This window comes from Citrus sinensis, chromosome 2 (genome assembly GCF_022201045.2).
Source record: "Citrus sinensis cultivar Valencia sweet orange chromosome 2, DVS_A1.0, whole genome shotgun sequence".
Taxonomy (NCBI): domain Eukaryota; kingdom Viridiplantae; phylum Streptophyta; class Magnoliopsida; order Sapindales; family Rutaceae; genus Citrus; species Citrus sinensis.
Genome location: NC_068557.1, coordinates 25,414,481 through 25,436,817, shown reverse-complemented (window position 1 = coordinate 25,436,817; position 22,337 = coordinate 25,414,481). Strand labels below are relative to the sequence as shown.

At 33.3% G+C, this 22,337-nt stretch overlaps 2 protein-coding genes across 4 annotated transcripts; one reads left to right on the top strand and one right to left on the bottom strand.

Moving 5' to 3' along the window:
- Positions 1-2,366: 2,366 nt before the first annotated feature.
- Positions 2,367-13,454, bottom strand: LOC102628686 (LEAF RUST 10 DISEASE-RESISTANCE LOCUS RECEPTOR-LIKE PROTEIN KINASE-like 1.1). Of its 3 annotated transcripts, none has more exons than XM_006468675.4 (4): positions 12,575-13,454; positions 4,136-4,174; positions 3,740-3,991; positions 2,367-3,602 (listed from the first exon to the last, which is right to left on the bottom strand). In XM_006468675.4, exons 1-4 carry the CDS (start codon positions 13,353-13,355, stop codon positions 2,626-2,628), a joined length of 2,049 nt encoding a protein of 682 aa, XP_006468738.1. In that variant the 5' UTR covers positions 13,356-13,454; the 3' UTR covers positions 2,367-2,625. The 3 variants fall into 3 exon arrangements, with proteins under 3 accessions (XP_006468738.1, XP_015382746.1, XP_015382745.1); XM_015527260.3 differs by lacking the exon at positions 12,575-13,454 and adding an exon at positions 6,101-7,198; XM_015527259.3 differs by lacking the exon at positions 12,575-13,454 and adding an exon at positions 4,571-5,666.
- A 6,722-nt stretch (positions 13,455-20,176) lies between these two features.
- Positions 20,177-21,472, top strand: LOC102630906 (thioredoxin-like 3-3). Its single transcript, XM_006468682.4, has 3 exons — positions 20,177-20,448; positions 20,550-20,575; positions 21,120-21,472. Exons 1-3 carry the CDS (start codon positions 20,302-20,304, stop codon positions 21,337-21,339), a joined length of 393 nt encoding a protein of 130 aa, XP_006468745.1. The 5' UTR covers positions 20,177-20,301; the 3' UTR covers positions 21,340-21,472.
- The last annotated feature ends 865 nt before the right edge of the window (positions 21,473-22,337 follow it).

The following is a 22,337-nucleotide window of genomic DNA, read 5'->3' as shown; positions in this document are numbered from 1 at the left end:
TTATAAAAAAATTTAGAGTTATGAGAATAGAAACTATATAATAAGAAGAAAATAATTCAATATTTTAAGTTTTTGTACGTGTTTCATAAATAAAAACTTAAAAGATGTTCAATTTTCTAAGTAAAAATTTTGTGGGAAGATTATTAATTTTAATATGTAAAATTTATATTTTATAAATTAAAATAAAGCATTTTTTAAGAAATAAAATTAAAAAAGAATGTTGCAAGGATTTTGGTGGGATTTTAAAAACTCCGCTCCCGTGGTTAATGGGTGTCATATGGGCTGCGACGGCCCATTTTCCGTAGGTGGGATTATTACAGAATATAATTAATTAAATTTGACTATTGGCAACCCCGAAAGCCCATTCAAAAACCTCGTTTTAGATATTTACAAATTTAACCTTACTTGAAATTTACATCATGAGACAAATTTATCGAATCAAATTTACATCATGTCAACAACAAATAATTATTCTTTTACCGAAAACACTTAACACCACGTTGTGCATGTTACCCACTCTTCTTTAACAACTTTTAGCACCAATTTTTTTCTCTCGTCTCAACTACCACTTTTTTATCATTTGTATATCTAATTACAAAAAAAAGATAAAGTTTTATCTGTTATTTATATTTTTAAACTTGTATCAATCAACTACCTTACAGTTAATAATGTAAAAAAAATTAAATAAAATAAATTTCCCCTCCTAAATTTATTAAAAGATTATTTACCCTTTAAAACGTTGGAAATCTATAAAATTTATGAATTTAATTAAAAGACCATTATTCACAAAAAATAAAAAATGTATTCAACTAACTTCTCTGTTTGAGTGTTTGTCTACCGGCTTCTTACGTAACTATAAATTTTGTTATCTTTTTAAAATTCTGAAAAGTAAAATAGTCTTTTAATATATTTTACTTAATTTCTTTAATAGATCATAATGGTGTAATTGGTAAAGTGATTTGACTGATACAGATTTATACATTGAACATATCTAATTCTTTTTATTTTTAGTGGCTAAATGCACATATGATAAAATAAAGGTGGTGCCGAGATAATTTTCCTTTCTCTTTTCAACCGTAAATTAAATTTATTTATTTATTTCATAACGTTGATTCATTTTTCCTGTTGTTTCTTAATAGAAAATGAAGGTTGAAATAAATTTTCAGATTTCATATAGAGGTCCAGAATATCTACTGCTCAAACTCTTTCACATTTTACCAATAGGCTTAATTGAGAAGAGAGTAACAGACAAGTGGAATTGAAAATTAGCAGCAAATAATAACAAGAACAATAAGAGATTGCATTAATTTTTAAAGGTTGGGGTACCACTAAGTTAAAATTTTGACATAAAAGAGTGACTTAATTTTTTATCTATTATATTCATTCAATCCAATAATAAATATTTAAAATTAAAAAATAACATTTATGTCACCACTCATCTATTATTAAATTGATTGATAATAAATAAATAAATTTATTTTTTAAAGTCAAAATTTTAAGTGAAGGCGCCTCCTACATTTTTAAAATATTTTCAAAAAGTAAATAAATAAGAAGAATTTTAAGAGATTTTTAGAGGAGTGCTAAAGTTAAATTGTATCACGTCTGGTGTCAAAATTATTTGCCTTTTACTTCATTCATTGTGGATTTAATTTTTCAATCAATGAATTGAAAACAATCTCTCTTTTTAAAAAGCTAGAGGAATTTTACCCTTAACCTCTTATTTTCAGGATCAATCATAAACAATTAGGCAAATAGATTTTAAAGATGTAATATGTAGTCTTCTATTTTATAACAATATATCCCTATGAGATCTAGTTAAGCTCTATTTGGTATTAAAATATTGCAATTTTTAAGTCATAACTCATGTGAAAAAAAAAATTAACTATAAAATAAATGTAGATAATATGTAGTAAATATGACTTATAAATAATAATTTTGAAAATTATAATAAAGATATTATAAGTTTTTATCATATACAGAATTAAATCAACTTAAATTTCAACTTTCAAGTAATAGCATTTAGTGTCTACTAAACACTCTAATTTTATAACTTTTAACATACAACTGTCCAATTTCAATACCCAATAAGATCTTGAACCACACCCTCTAATACTTGGATCCTAATAACTAAATAAATTTTATTAGTTCGTATTTACATATACATTTCTCCATCCTTGCTCACAAGCATGTTGTTTTTACCAAAATAAGATCTTGTGTAAAGGATGAATTCTTCTACTTGATTGAAATTACATAGATTGTTTCCTAGGTAGTGCCTTGTTGATATTAACTTGAACTATTTTTATACATCAATTATTGTCATCACACATCTTTCATCATTCATCGTTCTGATTTTAACTCAGACAGAGTTTAATCAAGAAAAGATTTCATATCTTCAGGATATGAATAGTACTGGTATAACAATGACACATTCAAAAAGAAAAGCCAAGGGGTACTAGAAACAGCTCCATTTTAGCTATGTACATTCCCTCTTCCCTTAGCCTACCAATAATGCGCCTTACATATATATTATATCTTGTTATGAACACAAAAAAATACAAGCAGATGGATGTTAAAACATATTTTCACCACCCACCTGAAAATTCAAGCAGCATGTACACAAAAATTTTAACCACTGGCATTAGGTGTTGTGCTACTGATACTTACCCATTTTTCAGTCACAGAAGTGGGTGAAGGTGGCAGCCGCATATTCTTCAACAGGGAATCCTCGTCACAATATGGTGGTGATGGTGGTGGTTGAGTATTCTTTATCCCTTCACTATCATCTTGCTTCTCTTCATGATTCTCAAACTTGGATTCCCCACTTTTAATTCTCTGCAACTCCGCAAAAACTTCTTCCATTGAAGGTCTCAGTTCCTTGTCCTGTTGTAAACATAGAAAAGCCAGCTCTGCGACTGAAGTTGTCATCCTTTTAACTTCTTCATCTGATTCAAACCCAAGGCATGGATCAATCAACTCATCAAATGCACATTTCTGAATCTTGTTTATTGCTAAGTTAGCCAAGTTAATCTCATGTCTATGCCTGTTCATATCAACAGCAGGCATTGATGATATGAGCTCAATAAGGACAACCCCAAAACTGTACACATCACTTTTATCAGTTAGCTGATAACACTGATGATATTCTGGATCAACATAGCCTGGAGTTCCTTGTGGTGCAGTTGAGACGTGAGTAACATCTAAAGGGAACAATCGCGAAAGCCCAAAATCTGCAACTTTGACACAAAAATTGCTGTCAAGGAGAATGTTGTTAGTCTTCACATCACGATGAATGATATCAGAAGCATGAAGATATGCCAATGCACTGGCAGTTTCTATGGCAATGTTCATACGGATAGGCCATGTCAGCAAACCATGCTTAGCTCGATCACCATGGAGTTGATCCGCAACAGTGCCATTGGCAACAAATTCATACACAAGTAGGAGACCCTGACTGTAACGAGAGGTGCAGCCAAAAAGGGAGACAAGATTTTTGTGGCGCAAACGTGTGAGGATTTCAACTTCATTCATAAATTGTTCAACCCTTCTGTAGTTGTTGTCATATAGGCGCTTGACTGCAACTTCCCGTCCATCTTTGAGCTTACCTGGTTGAGAATGAATAAATAGGCCATTTAGCAAACTTTTAAGTCTTATTCCCAAAAAAAAAAAAAAAGGCAAACTGTTAAGTCAATGCATTTCCTGAAGGTAATCTTTGAACATACATCCGATTTTCTATTCTTACCATAATACACAGTTCCAAAACCTCCATCTCCGAGTTCTTTCTCACGACTAAAATCATTTGTTGCTTCTGCAAGGTCACTGTAGGAGAAGATAGGGACGCCGAAGTAGACTGTGCCTGTTTCCAGGTCTGATTTTGAGGAAGGACCAGAAGAATTATTGCCTGAGTGGATGTTTGCAGAAGCATATTTTTGTCTCTTGCGATAGAACATGATCCAGAAGGACAAAAGTGCAATCAGGACAATTGATCCGCCACCTAATGTGCAAAATGAAAAGCTTTAATTTTTTTCACCAACATGGTGCTGTGCTGGAAAACACAAATTACAAATGAAATTTCTTTTCAATTCCCATTGAAGGCTGCAGAGAACTTTATGCAGCAGAGATTAGAGAGGTATATTACCTAGTCCCAGGCCTAGCTTTAATTCCGATTTTTTATGTCCTGCAACACAAATACAAAGAAAATGGTGTTAGTTTAGACAATAAATAGAGAAGTTATAATTTAGGCAATAAATACAGCAGTTATGTAATCAGAGCATCCAAATTCTTGACATCATCGCACAGAAACAGGGAGACTGCACATCTCAAACTGATATTTTTATCTTCCTGAGATGAATTAGCGGCTTCTTCCAATCCCGGGTAAGGAGCCAGTTGAAATAACCAAATAAAGAAATCAGTGTAGAAAGAGAGGAATTCGTTTGTGGCATGTTATCGAAATAGACCTAGGTTTTAAAACTGTTCAATAATGTGAGTAGTACAGAGCAGAAAGACTATGAACGAACGTGTATATGTTCATGAAGATGAACTAGTCCTAATACCTTATGTTAACTTTTGATACCTGTCCGTTCGTTTTCACATTGAAAATTTCCCTTGTCATCAATATGACAATAGCCTCGTTTCTTATGACAATCATTACATTCTCTTGTTTCAGCACATTGAAAATTTCCCTTGCTATCATTTTGACACTGGCCCCCTCTCCAGCGACATTCCCAACAAACCCGATGTACTTCCACTTGAAGAGAGAAAACAGAAGTTAACATATTGAACAAGTCACCAGATTTTCTAGTCTTATTCACTGGGAGCTGAATCAGTGAACAGTTAGGTGGAAGAATACTTGGTAAATCATCATCTGGGTGATTGTAATAAATAAAGGAACTACTGTTGCAGGTAGAATTGAAACTTGTGAATTTGTTGTCAAGCTTGTCGGTGCATCTGAAGAGACTTAGTAGTTTGGATTTGACATAGAAAGAGAGAGAAGCAGAGCTGGGGAGAGAGAAATTTTTGAAGGATTCACAGCTACGTTGGTTCAAGTGATTTTGAAACACTTGGTCTTCGACTGTAATTGAAACATCCTGAGCGATGTTTAAAATATTATAAAACGGCCCGGCCTTCCCCAATCGAATTCTCGGAACTGGTTTGTTGCAGTTATCTACTACCATCAACCCACATTCAGGATGCTTCAGATTGGTGAAAGGAAAGGTAAATTGACTGAGATTTCCACAAGGGGGAAAAGAACATAAACATGTTTTATTCAGTTCACGTTCTTCTTCAGCCGAAGAAAGAAGTAAAAGTTGGGAGATAACAAAGAACTGAAGATAAGAGCGACACGCCATTCCAAAATCCTTGGGGACAGAAGCAATAACAGCTACATACACCCAGGATCAACCGCGTGGTTTCTTTATTGTGTTGTTTCTGATACCGCTGCCCCTCCATAATTTCAATGTTTATCCTTTAAAACACGCAAGTTGACTTGGAAACTTATAGAGTAGACCGGAAGAAATAGACTGACAGCAAGTAATGGTTACGGTAGTACATGTAGATCAGGCATAGCCACTGGCCAATGAACTCTTTGCTAATAGGTGGGCACGGACTACAACTCTATTTTCCCATTAATTAATTACTACCACAAACAAAGCCTTGACTCCTTGACTCTTCAAAAGCTACATAAAACAAAATAAATAAATAAATAAATAAAAATATCACGATAGGCTCAAGTCGTCCTCTGTGCTTCGTTCTCACGTCACGTCTGGACGAACGCGTGGAAGAAACCCAAAGATATTGACTCTGTGATTCTTTTCTAATTAGAAAGAACAGGTTGATACTTGCCATATAAAACTCCTACGCCACTATGAAACTAAATTGTCACAATCCAAAATCCTAACAAGATTCTACGCTACACACAACAGATAGAATTTCACACTAGAAACTAAAAGAGAATCCGTGGGAGGAAGAGATGATTCCATTTCATCTCGTCTCATGGGATTTTCACACTTCTAATCATATTATGAAATGACTGTTTGTATGAATGAGTTTTGTATAGATCGTAAAGAAATGATAAGTAAAACTTGAGAAGTTGTGAGAACCATACCGTAACTATCTGTAGCTACTATTCCATTTGAACAGTGAAGATACCCCTTGCTGTTAATTAGACATTGGCCTCCTCCTCTCGAAGGACAGTCAATACATTGTCGTCTTGCACGCCAGTTAGGGCGTACTTTTAGAGAGAAATTGCCAGTTAACAGACGAAACAAGTCAGACGCGTTGCGAGTCTTACTCACTGCCACTGGGAGCTGAATAAGTGAACACTGAGGTGGAAGACTTGGTAGATCATCGTCATCTGGGTGATTGTAATAGATCATGGAGTCATCACAGGACATATTGAAATTCATGGGAATATTGCCAAGAATTTTGGGGCATTTGAACAGGGTTAAATATGATTGGATTTCAAAAGAGATGGAAGGAGAGCTGGGAAGGGAAATATTTTTGAAGGATTCACAGCTGCGGTTGTCCAAGTGCCTTTGAAACACTTGATCATAAAGTGTAACAGTTTGATCCTGAGAGATGCTCGTGACAGAGAACCATGGCTCATCCTTTCCCAGTTGAATCTTTTGAACTGGCTTCTCGCAGTCATCTATTAAGCAGAATCCACACTCTGGGTGTTTTCGCTTAGAGTAGGGGAAGTCGATATTGCGGAATTTTCCGCAAGAAAAAGATGGACAACTTAGATTGACTCTCCTTTGTTCTTCAGCTAAGGAAAGAAGTAAAAGATACGAGAGAATGAAGAACATAAGATAACAGCCGTGAGCCATTAGTTCTGAGAAGCCTTTGTAACACTTATTATTTTAGTTGGTTATTCTCTGTCAGTTCCTTTTTATGTTCTTCGGTTAAGCTGCCAGCTGAGGTGGAAAGTTGATTGTTAAGATACATAGAATCATTCTGAAATAGGTGCAAGTTGAGTTTTCGATCGATCAGCCGAGGACTAAAGGTAAAAATTTCAACCCATCCCCCCCAATCCCTTAGCGCTCGAAAGACTTGACCAAGTTTAGTCTTCAAAAACTTAAGCATTCAAAATTATGACGGTGGTTTCAAGATAGCCTTTCTGCGGCTTATTTGACACGTCTGAAAAAAAGAACGCAACCAAAAATATGTGGCTCTAATTCTATCCGAAGGCAGACCGATCAGACCGTAGTGGGTTTTTAATGCTTGTGCAGGCTGTTCATAATCAAACATAAACGCAGAAGTTGGAAAATGGTGAGGAAAGGGAAAGCGGGTTTGACATTCAAGAAATAGTTGAAACACTAGAAAGTAACAAGTTGCGTAATGAGTCTTATCAATCGGAGGTAAACATTTTCTTCTCGGGAAGTCTTTGTCTGTGAAGTAGGAGATGGGGCAAAGAGAAAATGCATGCACAAGAAAATCAAGAGCCGGTGATGAACTTAAAAGCAAACAAATCTCGGGATCCTGTATGACTCTGCGATTTTGCCTATCAATAATAGACTAAAGACAACGAGGATCCGTGAACCTCGTTAAAGCATGTGCTTGAGAACTAATTGGCTATATTTATCAGACAGGCAAGGGTTAATCTCTTTTCCTCTTGAAAGCAAGAGCATGATCTAGAGATATTAGGCAAAAAGATAAAGTTTAAGGCTATAAGCCTACCGTCACTGCAGTTCCGGAGATGAGATCCATCCGGGCAGAAACATACACTATTACCTCTTCAAATCCACATTGGCCACCACTTCTTCTGCACTCAGCACAACTGTGTCCAGTCCATTTCAGTGCAAATCCATCCTTTTAACAACTTTACATGGTTGAAACTTTCTATTGTTCGACTAATTTCCTCTGTTTCTAATTGAACAGGTGAAGCAACTAAAGATTCACATGCAATTGTAGACCAATTCAAACCCTCATCACCAGGGGCTAATACCACAAAAGTACCATGCGTGGCATTAGAAGCGCACGTAACCTTAGATTTTGTGTGATTGACATAAAACGAATCGTTGCAGCTGTTAAAGAAGTAGAGATCAGCATGGTAGAGACTGAAGTCGAGGGAAGAACGATCAAATGAGAAATTTTGAACTGGAGCAACGCATGAATCATTGAACAACCCTTCATCAACTGACCGAAATGACTGGTTTTCGTAAGAAATATCTTGTATGGAGAAGTAACGTTTTGAAGTTTTATAAATGGGTTTATCCTCTTTACAGTGAATTTGAAAGCCTAGATAGCCACAGAAATCTGCACCAGCACCTCGGATGAAGAAATGATAGCTTATGTTGGGGCCATTGACACAGTTACTAGGCTTGCAAGCTTCATACTTTGAAGCTGTTGATAGAACTGGATTCAAAAAGATGGCGTCTGTAAAGAAAGTGATTCCTATATTGAAGAGTACTCTGAAGCTGAACAAATTCGGCAACCCCAGATGGGAGCACCTTGATGAAGAACAAGGCTTTGAGGAATTCAGGATCAGACTGACAGCCCCCAATTGTTCAATTACTCTCCCTTTACAGCTCCTCAAACCCCCCCCCCCCCCCCCCCCAAACTCCCAACACAAATCCACCACTGGGATACGGAATTTTACTTGGGGTGAATTTGTTTTTTTCTTAATCAGAATGTTAGTAATGCAATCAACGTCACATATTATGTCATTGTACTACCCACTGTATCATTAATTATGAACGATTTGCTTGTTATAATAATAAAATTATCTACTTGCAATACCATTCAGAATCTAATGCAGATAACTTCTCTTGAACCAACAATCAAAAACAACAAAAGGCAATTCTATGGCTTAGATTTTTCTGGGTGGATTTTGCAGATTCTAGGAAAAATGGAAAATGTTTGGAGATGTAACAGCAACTTCAAGTCACCTCCGAATGAAACAAAATAAAGATCTAATTAGGTGACAAACTCAATTTAAACTACACTAACCTAACGTCCGATGACTGAATAATCAAAATTTAAGTCATCTAATAGTAATTAATAGCTTAATTCAGAAGTACAGAATTGAAAAACTCAATCTGCAAATAGCAGTCACCTAAAACTTGGAAGTGAAAAATTTATCCTCAGATTAAAGAAGGATTATAGTTACGTTGCTTCTACGAAAAGTGGGAGTAAAATGCAAGCTTTGAAGTTAAAAGATAATATTTGATACTCTACATAAAGTAGGGGATGTAATATACAACATTTGATTTTAACATGACCTAACAACCAAGTAGATATTATCTGCTTTGGGCACATAATCTGTCGCAATTTTGTTATTGGGTTTTGTAACCCAAAACACATCTACTTGGTTAGGACAACTCAAAACTTATAAACTAATCTAAGAATGCACACGCTAGAGATGTAGGATATTATATACTTTCCCCCACAAGACCTCACATCCTGGAAAAATATTGGGAACAATATGAGATCATATCATTAACATATTCATCCCCACATCGAGTCGTGAGTCGGCTCTAATATCAATTGTAACAATCCGAGCCCAACAACTAAGTAGATATTGTCTGCTTTAGGAACATAATCTGTCATGGTTTTATTATTGGGCTTTGCAACCTAAAACGCATCTACTTGATTAGGAGAGCCCGTGACTTATAAATCAATCTAGGAACTCACTTGTTAGTGATGTGAGATATTACATGTGTTGTATAAATAATCAGTTGTGAAAAGAATTAATTAAATATTTAGTAAAATTTATTTTTACAAGTATTGTAAGCTTTAAAAGCAGTCGTATGTGTTTAGAAGGTTTTACTGTTAAATTGCTATCATAATATAAATGACTAAATTGGACATAATGTTGAATAAAATTTATTTATACATTTATAAATATGTATATAAAATATGTTTTATTGTGTATTTATAGTAATTGATGATTAAAATAAATATTTTGTATTAATTTTTATTTTGTTATCTCAATATAATTAGTAATAATAATAATTTATTTCCTAATTAATAAGAATAATTTTATATTTTTATGGTATAAATAAAGATATATATGAAATTGTATTAAGTATAAAACTTATTTTTAAAATTAGATTTTGAAAAGCTATTACTTGTCAGTTTTTCAAAGTCTATTGTAAGATGAGGTGATTTTGACAAAAATAATTTCTATAAAAATTTATCAAAAACCAAAATTAATTTTTAACTTTTGAAAATCACTATTAAGACTTGTAAAAACAATCTCAAACTCACTCTAAAATTAAAATTAAAAGAGCATATAATTGAAATAATTTATATATATATATATATATTTCCAAACACAATCTTAAATTTTAGAAATTAGTTTTTTCAAAAACTATTTATAAAATCATATCAACCAACTAGGCAGTCTTTTACAACCAACCGATTTTTTTTTGGGGGGGGGGGGGTGTTGTTGGGGGAAGGGGGCAGTTTTTCAAATTTCAAAGTCTACTCTTTGGGAAAGAAATACTATTAAACTAAACAGGTCCTGGCAGCTCCTGCCTAATAACACAGTCAATGGACAACTGAAATCAAACTTGGGCTACAAGACATTAAATAATAAAATGCATGCCTCCGTTACGAAATACTATGCTTCAGTAAACAAGGGGAAGTTTGTCAAATTCTAGATTTCAAGTTGATGTTTTGGCACAGTCAAGAGAAGGGGAAAAGTGTTGCAATTGCAATTGTATAGGTCTTATATGATATCTTTGGGATGGGCCAAAAGAATAGTACAGGAAATATCTAAGCACGTAGCAAATTTGAGATTGTGAGGCTAAATGCAATGGCTTCGTTGACTGAAACCCGTATGTACTACACGCTAGTGCGTGTATAGATAAATATAAAGGCCTAATGAAACAGTTTGCACCTAATAATTAACTAAGTATTGTTTGCTTTGAGCGAATTGCTCGTCATGATTTTATTATTAGATTTTGTAATCTAAAACGCATCTATTTAGTTAGGAAAGCTAATGGTTTATAAATCAATTTAAGAACTCTCTTACTAGTGATATAAGGTATTATGTACTTTTTTTTTCTTGAAGATCTTGCATTCTCGTAAGGGTCTTGGAAAACAAAACAAAACAAAATCACATCATAACATGTCCATCGACATAACAGGTTGCGAGTCAACTCTACTACTAATTATAACAGTCCAGACCCAACAGTTAAGTGTGTAAGTAAATATTATCTGTTTTGAACATACTACCTACCATGATTTTATTATTAGAACCCAAAATGAGGATCTCATGTTCTCTTGAGTAACAAAATGAAATGAATAATCTAAATCTAATAACCAATTATATAATTCTCTGCTTTGAGCTCATAACCCTTCACAATTTTATTATTAAGTTTTACAATCCAAAATACATTTACCTAATTAATACGTGGGATTTTGCACCTAGATTGAGGAAAATGATCTATATTTCTTACGCAAACTCCCGGACCTTTCCTCTGTCAAAATAATATTTTAACAATTGTCCAACTTATTTCAAGCTCAACTCCCCCATTATAACTTTTATTACTGCTAAGTGCCGATTTTGGTGGGTTAAGTCATAAGTGAACCGAGTTCAGATAGGCTTTTGGACCAGAGGCTGCCACATTTTCGTCCCCCACTCTCCGAACGAGTGGACACAATGCGCCCAGCGTGTTGCCCCATGTGGCCATTAGCCCACAATGTATTTTAGGGATAAAAAAAAGAAGAAAAAAAAAAGAGAGTTCTAGAGATGCACGATTTGTATTTTCTCTTGTTTAACCACTGGAATTAGAAGCCATTTGTAACACCACTTCAACCACTCTCTGGGTACGTCTATAATGCGATTCTGTTTGCTACAGATTTCCCACTTCCTATTAAAGATTGTAATTTTTTCAATTGTTGAAGTTTTACAATAATAATAACGAAAAAATAATATGATTATTATTATTGTTACTATTATTTATTATATTCATTATTATTATTATTATTATTATTGATAACAATTTTTTTTTAAAAAATAATAATAATTACAATTATTGTAATAATAATAATAATTAACTAAAGGTATTTTAGTAATTTAAAATAGTTCATTCCCATTCTTAAATAAGTAAGCACAAATAAAAATACACTCTATTCTAATTCTAATTCCTATAGCTCAAGTGAAAAAATTATTATAATTCCTATTCATCACTTCATTCCAACTCATTTCAATTCTTATTTATTCTGATTTTAACTTGGTCCAATTACTAATCAGTAAGTATACCTTAAGGTCATTTTTTTTGTTCTAACTAATTATGATCATGATTGATTAATTTTAAAAAGAGTGAACATTGCAATAAGATGGCCATATCATGGTATATATGTCCTAATTCAAGAGAGTCTCTTATTTATGATAAATAACAATTATCTATATTCGTCAAATTTTAGAGTATATCAATGGAGTTCCAACTCACGCCCTCAAATATCCTAAGAGCTAATCGTGCCCGATGAAGATGATGAGGTTTAAAAAAATAAAATAAAATAAATCAGAAAAGTTAAATTTTCAGCCAACTTATAGTATCAAGAAAGAAAATCTAAAAGCTTTGTGGTAAATAATAATTGAAGAGAGGGAGAAATTAAGAAACATACATACCGGGAGTACAATGCTTAGCATGCGGCCTGTCAGGGCAATAACACTGGAAATGGAAAGTATCCGCATCGAAGCCACACCTGCCGCCACTTTCCTTACAAACGCGGCAGTCACTCGCTCTCCATTTCAACAAAAACCCTTTTCTCACCATTTCTTCAATCCCAATATGATCACCCATCCCCTCTCCATTCATATCCACGGCCACCGGTGCCACCGCAGATTCTTTACATTGCTTGGAAGCATAATCCAAATCAGAATCATCCTCAAACATTCCCAAAACTGTATCATCACCTGAACAATTACCAGCCAGCAGCTTGTGCCGTAACAGTTTCTCAGGCAATGAGCTGTTGCAGTTGTACAGAAACACCGCTTGTTTTTGGTCGGGAGCCAGCTGGAACTCCGCGGGAAGAGACACGTTTTTTATGCGAGTAAAAGTACAAGCAGCGTCGCTGTTTGTTTCAGAAAAGGCTGCGTTTGATACATGAACAGAGTGATTATCGTATACAATTTTCTCAACAATGTAGTTGGTATCACTGGAGAGTTTGAGAACTGGGTTCCCTTTGTCATTGCATGAGAGATTGAATCCAGGGTACCCACAATAGGCTTCTTGTTGATTTTCGATGTAGAATGGGAAGCTTATGTTTTGGCCATCGCCGCAGGTTTTCGTAACGCAGGCTAGATATTGACGGTCGATTTCTCCTGAGACTGTTCTTGCTAGCAATAAGCAGAGAATGAACATACAGAAGCTTGTTAATGGAGAATCAGATATTTGGGATAAGTCCATTTGTGAAGTTGGTTGGAATCGAGTCTGGAGAGAGAGAGAGAGAAGATGGTTTTGATGATTGAATATTAGATTAGCCAGTGAGAGTTGGCGAGATAATATGTTTGACTTGTGAAATTGCAGTCTTTGTCTTTGACAAGCCTCATAATTTGGACTGTTGAATTTATGGCAAATTAAGACTCTTACCAAAAAATGCAAAAAAAAAAAAAATGTTGGGCGGTGGTAAGAAGCAGATGAGCAAGTTGACCCAGTTGTGATAAATTTGGTAACGTATTTAATTAGATTTACTTATGAAGAGTTTAATATACACTTTGAATTTAATGTACATTACTTTTTTTTTGACCAATTTTAGAATATTATCATCAGAAACATCCACAATAATAAAAAAGAAACTTTCATCGTATTGCGGTTGAAAAATGAAAAGTATCCAGATTCAGACTTTTTTTTTTTAATTTTCTTTTTCATGAGAGTTCACATGCTCAAGCAGGTGATAACAAAATTAATATTTAAAATAAAGTAACCGTGTGATAACTCACATGATTTTGGCCACTCTGAGATGGGCTGTCCTAGTCCTGACTCCTGAGCAAGTTGTCGTACGCAAACATGCATCTTCACCATTCTTCCTTTTTTTTTTCCCTATTTAATTAATGGGTATTATTACATATTCTATCTAATTTAAATTTAATAATTTATGTAACACACAGTGCGTGGATCTATCAAAATTAAATCTTCTCCAGCCCCAAATAATTTATCCGAAAATCCCGATGGCGTACGAGATAACGACGGTTTTGCTGAATGCCTCGCTAACAAGCCGTCACTTCTGATCATAAATTGAAAAGCTTTAAATGTTCTCTGGATTATCCAATTAGTTTCCTGAAAATGGAAATTTTGTTACTGAATAGTGAATACTAATAATAGATAGATTGTCAAACGTTATCATTGCTATGGAGAGAATTAATCGAAGAGCCAAGAAAAAAACCAACTAGAATTTCATCTTCTCCGCTTTGTTTTTCTTTGGAAATAATTTTTCTTTTCTCACTTGTTTGGTCGTTATGTTCATTATCTCTTCGAAATTATTGTCTGTTAAAATAATTTTGTAACTTTTAATAAAAATTTTCATTTGATTACCAACTAATCAATAACTTTTTGTTAAATATTTTGCTTGTGCGAATTAGAAACGATAAGATTTACTTCATTCAAGATATACCAGGCCGAGTAGTTTAATCAACATGAAAAATAATAACGGGTAATCTAATTCGGCCTTGACATCATTTGGTACGGCCTGCTAAAAATTAAGCCTGGCCCAAAGCGACTGGTTCTGGTCCTAACTTTATATTATTCAATTTTTTTGGTGCACTATTATATTTAATTTAATATTTTCTTTTCTTTTCCTTTGAAAAAAATTTAAAAAAATGAATACATATTTGCTATGTTTGACACACTATATTTAATTATTTATATTATACTGCAATAATGGTTATTTTTTATATTATACTGCATTATATTATTTAATAATGATTATTATTCTCTGTTGAAAAAGTAAACAAGTCATCACAACTAAGAGAATCGATCAGAAAAACCAAAATAATTTTATGTTCTTACATCACCAAGAATATTCTTTAATTACAAGCAAAGAAAATACATGAACATTATATCTGCACCAAGGTAGCCAAATCGACAAAATATGGCTTCCATTTTACCTTTTAGTATCTTCACAACACCAGGTAGTTGCTTCATCTTCTATACAGGTAGGTTCCCAAACAAAAAAAGTATAGAACTTGACTTGGCAATGACGGGAGAACTAGAATAACAAGGGACTACTAGCTTCTTCACCTCAGGTATCATATCATTTCTCCTTGTCAATTGTTGCCTTAGTTTATATATAACTTCATATTTGCTGAAGACATCGCAGCCAGATCCTGAGACAGATGGTGAATCAGAGAACAGTTTGAATGATGAAATGGCTTTGGAGGGAACTCAAGGCGATCATGGGATGGTGCCGACCTACCTACATAACCCCATTCTTGTTACTAAATTCTGGGGCATAATAACAACTCATTGAAAGCAATTTTGCCGAGCCCGCTGGGCTAGTGGGCTTCACCAAAGCGGGGTCGTGAATGATCGCCTCAGAGGCAAGAAAAAATGAAAATTAGTTTATGCAATTTGATTGCAATTTAAAGAATGAACAACTTTCCTCCAATTTTCTTACACGAGGACCGCACGCAAATCGCAGTGCCTGCGATGAAGAAATTAACATTAAGCCTCACAATCTTAATTAATCTTATGCGTGACATTGGCGGTCACTTATGCCTTCTGGCCTTTATTACAATTATCAATTGAGAAGGATGTATGAGGCCAACACTAAGTTACGTGTAACATAACATACAATCAAAGAAAAAATATCTATTGGTACCCCTAAACTCTATGGAAACCACATTAATAGAACTAAAAGAAATACTTTTAAATCTTAAAGAAGAAATAAAGGATATAAAACAAGAAATAGGAAAAATAAAGATAGAGTTATCTGTAATACAGATAAGTCAAAAGAAAAATAAAAAAGTAGAAAAATTTGAACTATTAAAATCAGGGATAATTGGAACAAGTTTTAATAAACCCATACAAAAACCGCAAACATGAAGTTATGATGATTGGTTTATAAAAACTCAATACCCGAGAATATTAGAAGAAACAGAAAAGATAAAAGCAGAATTAAAAAATAAAGAGAAAGGTAAAGAAAAATTAGAGATAAAAGAAGTAACTCCCAGTGATTCAGATTAATGGACAGTACAATAGAAGAATTAACTGAAAAATTTAGTGATATAAACTTAAGTGATCTAGAAGATTTTGAAAAAGAATATTGCATAAGAATGAATACAGCTGGAGGTCCAGAAATGAAACCCAATGTTGGAGAACCAAGCCATAGATATGAAACAAATAAAAAGAAAAATAGACTATTTTTTGAATATTATCCACCCATTAAAAATACCCCCTGGAAAAAGGAATATCAACCTAATAATGATAATCTAACACCAATAAGTAATGCAAGAACATTCTTAGATCTAGACTGCAAAATAGATCCCCGAAAACTTTAGTAGAATGGGGAATGCAAATGAAGTTATTTTTTATATTTAATGGTTCCAGAGATGATTGAAATGTAGAAACTGAAGAAGGAAAAATAAATATATTTGCAGATATCTTAATAGCAAGTTTTTCAGGAAATATATTCAACTGGTGGAAAGGACTAAGTGAAGATACACAAAAACTAATAAAAGATTCAACTAAAATAGCATTAAGCAGAAATAGAGGATTAGGAATTGAGAGAATAATTGAGTATATTGCTAGCGAATTCTTAGGAGAAGACTGGTAACAAAACTTAGAAAATGAAGCAAAAAATGACAAATTAGAAGCAATAATGAAATTAATAAACCTAACAAACTGTAACATGTGTTTTGTAAAAGAATATACTTGTGAATTTAGTAAATATTATTATAATCAATTTATGAGCCATGAAGATCAAAATATTTATAAAAATTTATATTATTCTAAACTACCATATCCTTGGAATGGATATTTTATTAATGAATATGAAAAATATAATAGTATTAATAATAGACTTCCAGATACATTAGGATTTAGGATAAGATTTTTAAATATAAGATTAAGTGAAATATGTATTCAAAGAAGTTTAATAAAGAAGAGTAAAAATATAGGAAAAATATGTTGTGAGAAAACAGAGATGCCTACCCAATGGGGATGTTATACACCTTATAAACAAAAAAGAAAGTCATATAAAAAAGAGAAAAAATATAAAAAAAAAACTGAAACTTTAAAAGAAAATACAGAAAACCTGAAAGGAAGTATTATAAAAGAAAGCATAAAAACCAAAGAAAAATACTAGATAAATCTAAATGTAAATACTGGAATTGTGGAGAAATAAGACATATTAGTACAGACTGCACAAAAAAGAAAGTTAGACTCTTAAGAGAAGATTTTGAAAATATAAAGAATGATTTAGAAGAAATAAGTGATTTATTAGATTATGAAGGAAAAGAAGTGTATATGGCAGTAGAATCAGAAAATGAATCAGAATAAAGAAGAAATTATAGAGAAAGAGGAAATTGAAATTGAAGAAATAGAAAAAGAAGAAAATAAAAGTGGATACAATCTTGTTGCCACTTTGTTAGATGAGCTATTAGTCAAAGAAGTGTCAAAATTTACCCAAAAGAGGCCCATATACTTAAAATTTTACACTATTAGTCCAGAATACCACCAAAATGTCGAGTATCAAGCATTTTACATGATTTCTGTGGGCCATCTCACAAAAAATTTCCAAGTAGAGGTAGGAACAGAATACACAAGTGTTCCTCAAATAACCAAAGCCTGGATCAGAACTCGCAAAGCCCGTGGGATAAAAGCAATCTGGAGTATTGCTAAAGATCTTTATAAAAGAAACTATAGAACAATCATTCGATTCCAAAATTATATCCTTGTCACCTCAGAGGATAGCCATACACCTTCAAATATTCTTTTAGAACTCATCAATGAAATCAGCACAATGAGATTCCCCAGTAGCAGTGAAACTATGCAGCAAGCATATCAGCTTATGGAGATAAAGATGCCCAGCAAATAAAGCATCGTGGCAGACAAGAAAAAGAAGATGCCCGACAAAATAAAAAGGAAAAGAAGATGCTCCTGATGCCCGACAAGATAAAGAATTGTGGCAGACAAAACAAAAAGGAAAAGAAGATGCTCCTGACCTGTAATAATTATCTTATTTTGTAATAATGTAAGATGATGTAAGCAATGACGTAAAAGCCTAATAATGTAACGACAATAATGTAATAGAAGCAAGAGAAGATCAATAAAAAAAGGGAGAAAGAAAAAAAAAAAGGAGGAGGAATTTTTTCTCAAATTTTTTTCGGGTTTTCTCTGAAATCAAAATGAATAACTAAACACTTCTTTGCTCTAAATCCTAAACCAAAACATCATCAATCAAAAAACAAAACCATTAGAGAAGAAGAAGAGAAACATAAAACGATCTCGTCCTTCTTTAACAAAACGATCAAAATCCACACAGTAAAGCCATCTGAGTCCACAGATCCCGCTGAGGCAGGAGGCCGTTAAGGGAACAGGACAACCAGGCTGCAGGTCACTGGAGGGAGATCGTGAGGAAAAGAAGAAAAGATAATTTAGGTAATAATTCTCAACTTTTATCTATTGGTGGAAGTTGTTGATGGTTGATTGATGGAGAGATTTATGGAGGATGAGCAATCTCTCAAGCAATAGCAAATCTTTAATTATTTTTTATAACATGGATCACAGATTTTATTTAGGAAAATCTAAAGAATACATGATAAATCCAACTACAAAAATAACATATAATGAATACATGATGATAATAGATTTTAATTTAGGTTCATTTAAACAGAGTTCGTATCTGTTTAGTAAACAAGAGCTTGTTAGAACGGAGGATTTATTAGCAGTAGACTCACTTAAATTACCCAGAGAAATAAAAAGAAAAATTATAAACGATATTGAAATAGATAATTTAAAACATAATATAATTATATTAACAATAGAAGAAGGATTAGATATAGCAAAAGCTTATTTAGAACATAGATTTCATAAAGCTGAACCTTCATATATCTATAATTCAGATAACGAAGAACTTGAAATATAATCTTAGAAATATGAAAAGTATATCGGCTGGAAACCACTTCGGGTTGCAGACTACTGGTCCAAAGGGCTACCTGGATAGCTGTACCTAGCGGTAGAACAATGCCACGTACTTTTCTAATAACAATTTTTATCATAAATGTATTTATTCAGATAATCAAATTCATTATTTTACAATAATTTTTAATGTAGATTGTAAATTAACAAAGATTGTAAATTAATTTTGTTATCAACTGTTTTAAAATTCTGTTACTTCTGTTCATTTTTTGTTATTTCTGTTTATTTTTGTTTATTTTTGTTAATTTTCTGTTTATTTCTGTTAAATTTTGCTAATGCGAAAAATGGTATCAGAGCCATGGAGCTATAAACATGGATCATATACAGGGAATAGTTAATTGTTTATATACACTAAAGGTATATAATAAAGAAGAAATAAAAGATTTAATAAAAGTATTAAAAACTGATAAAAATAACATTAGAAATATAGAGCTTGAACTAACCGAAGAACTTAGGGAAAGATTCATAGACACTACAGGTGGTGAAATAAATAAAATTTAGAAGACAAATGCATCCGTAACTATAAAATTTAGAAATAAATAAAATCAAAAGGGTCTATATGAAATTAGCCAAGAAGAATAAAAAAAAAACGTAAGATACAATGATTGTAACTTAGGCGTTCCCGCATGCATATATGATGTTACCAAGATACACACATGCCATCCAAATGAAGAGCAACAACTTGCTGAAACTGTTGCAAGAAATACGTCACTACAACGTTGGATTTCGGAATTAGGAGTCCTCTCTCGTCCTTTTTCGATTCTGCAAAATAAAATAATATAATATAGAGTACAAGCCGAATGCCAAAATCAATATTTAGTTTTGGGAGCCGGCTAAGTTACGTTAAACGTAACTTACGCCAGGCACAGCAACAGTGACAAGTCCTATCACTAACACTGTTGCTGTATTTGGCGTAAGTTACGTTTAACGTAACTTAGCCAAAGCCTTAGTTTTGATATTCAAATTTGAATGATATTTTTTTACCCACCAAGGAGTTGATATTTTTTTTTCTTTTTCAACTGTCAGTACTCAGTAATTAGAATTTTGTAGAGCAATTGATGATTTCTGTTTATAAGTTTTTATTTAATCAGATTGATGGGATTAGATTTAATCGGGTCAATCGGGCTGAGGGCGGGTCGGGCTTTTTACTTTCCCTATGGTAATGACCTTACAGTAGCACTGGCGAGTTGCAGCTGGGATTCTCTCTCTGTGAAAAATGGAGGGCAATTTCGATGGTGAGAAACCAAAGAAAGACTTAGAGGGCATGATGGATCTTAATAATCATCATGGCCACTTGAAAACTGCGTCCAGTGATCAAAATCACAAGGATATTCTTCTTCAAATTAAGTCCTCTAAAATCCCTGTGAGCCCCTGCCCCGTAGCTCTTTTTTTTTTCAAGAATTTTGCTTCCCTTTGCTTCCTGACAATAATTAAAATATTTCTTTTTCTTTTTTTGGCTTCCAGGCGGTTATCAATTACGGGGCATCATGGTACGTTTTCCAGGTTTTCACAGAAATTATTAATTAAAATCCTTGTTATCTCCTTGCGGGTTCATATAATGAATTCAAACGAGCACCAGGTGTTTGATAGAAAGCATGTTTGGGCAGGAGGAGCACTTGAAAAGCTTAAGTATCATTTGTGCTCCAACAATGTATAGATAAATATTTTCTTCAAAAATTGTTTTCCAGAAGACGCTAGGGATCCTAGCTATAATCTCAACATTTCAGAGGTGATAGCTTATCTGTAATGGCCATGTTAGTCAATTAATAATATTTATAAATAAATTGCCACGTCAATTGCGACTCAAATGCTGGAATAATAGTTGAAGTCCTTAAAATTATTGTTTGTTTTTCTTTTGAAGACTTTTTAGTGCTCCTAAAAGCAGTCTCTGTATTTGTTGCTTTAATACTTGAATGATAACATAAACCGTAAGCTTTTTGTAATTACACTTCGTTTCGTGTAACTGCTAATATTGGCTCAAGTGCAGAAAAAAGTATTAGTGTTCCACATTTGTGAAATTGTTATCATTTTCAGGTGTGGAGTGTGCAACCAGATTCTCCCCGCATTCTGTAAGCTGAGCAACAATTTTCCCAAGCTTTCTTTCATTTATGCAGATATTGACGAATGCCCGGAAACAACTCAGCATATTCGTTACACGCCTACATTTCATTTTTATCGTGATGGTGAGAGAGTAGATGAGATGTTTGGTGCTGGAGAAGAACGCCTGCATGATCGATTGTGGTTACATTCATGAAAACATGTCTTTTAAATTAGCTTTTGTTTAAGACAATTTGCTGTGACCTGTGAGTGATATGTATTTTGTCAGACAATATACGGATATACCCTTTGGCTCTTAGCTTTATCATTTTGCAATTTCTCTTTTACTACTGATGCTTTATTGATTCCATTTGGGCATACCCTTTATAATCTGATTGTTGTGCTAAACATTAGTAAGTATGTTCACAATGAATTTCATAAACAGAAATAAATGATAAATTGAACTTCGTTTGTAACCATATTGAGGAAATATGTCATTGCTCAGGCAATTTTTTTGTGCTATTTTTAATCCTGTCCATTGTGCATTTTGAGGTTGTTCCCCATTTTCATTGGGAAATTTTCTCATTTAACCACTTTCCAACTTTTAATATAAACAAAGACATCACTTCAATTTTTCTTACAATAACAACCATTTACAAAGCTCTGAGACCAAATTATCCCTAAATTTTCAAAACAAAACACACAAACATATCTCACAATATTCACCTAAAAACATCGCTTGAAATATGCCCACACAAAGTTCCTTCACTTTCGGTGTTTCTTGAGTTTCGCCAAGTTCATTCACTTCCAGCAGCAATTTCCTTCACTTCCAATGGCGAGTGTGAGTTATTTTGCTTCCAACAAGTTTCTTTACATACGGTTTCGGTGGCTTAGGTACTTCCTTGATTTTTTTAAATGAATTTAAAAATTTTTTTTGCTAAACTTGTCTGCTTGGTTCATCATTGATCATGGTTAATCACTAGGATGTATATTGGGTATGAAAATATGAGAGTTTTTTGAAAATTAAGATATCTAATAAATGGCACACCAAGTGTTTGTTTAAATACCTCTAAAAAATTATTGATCTAAATTTAGAATTATTTTGAGGTTAAAGAGAAGGTTGGTGTGTCGGCCAATCAAGAACGTAGATGGTTGCCTGTGTTACCTAAAATTTGGCCATGTCAAGCTTGGGCAAGGCGAGTGGCTTTTCCTCAT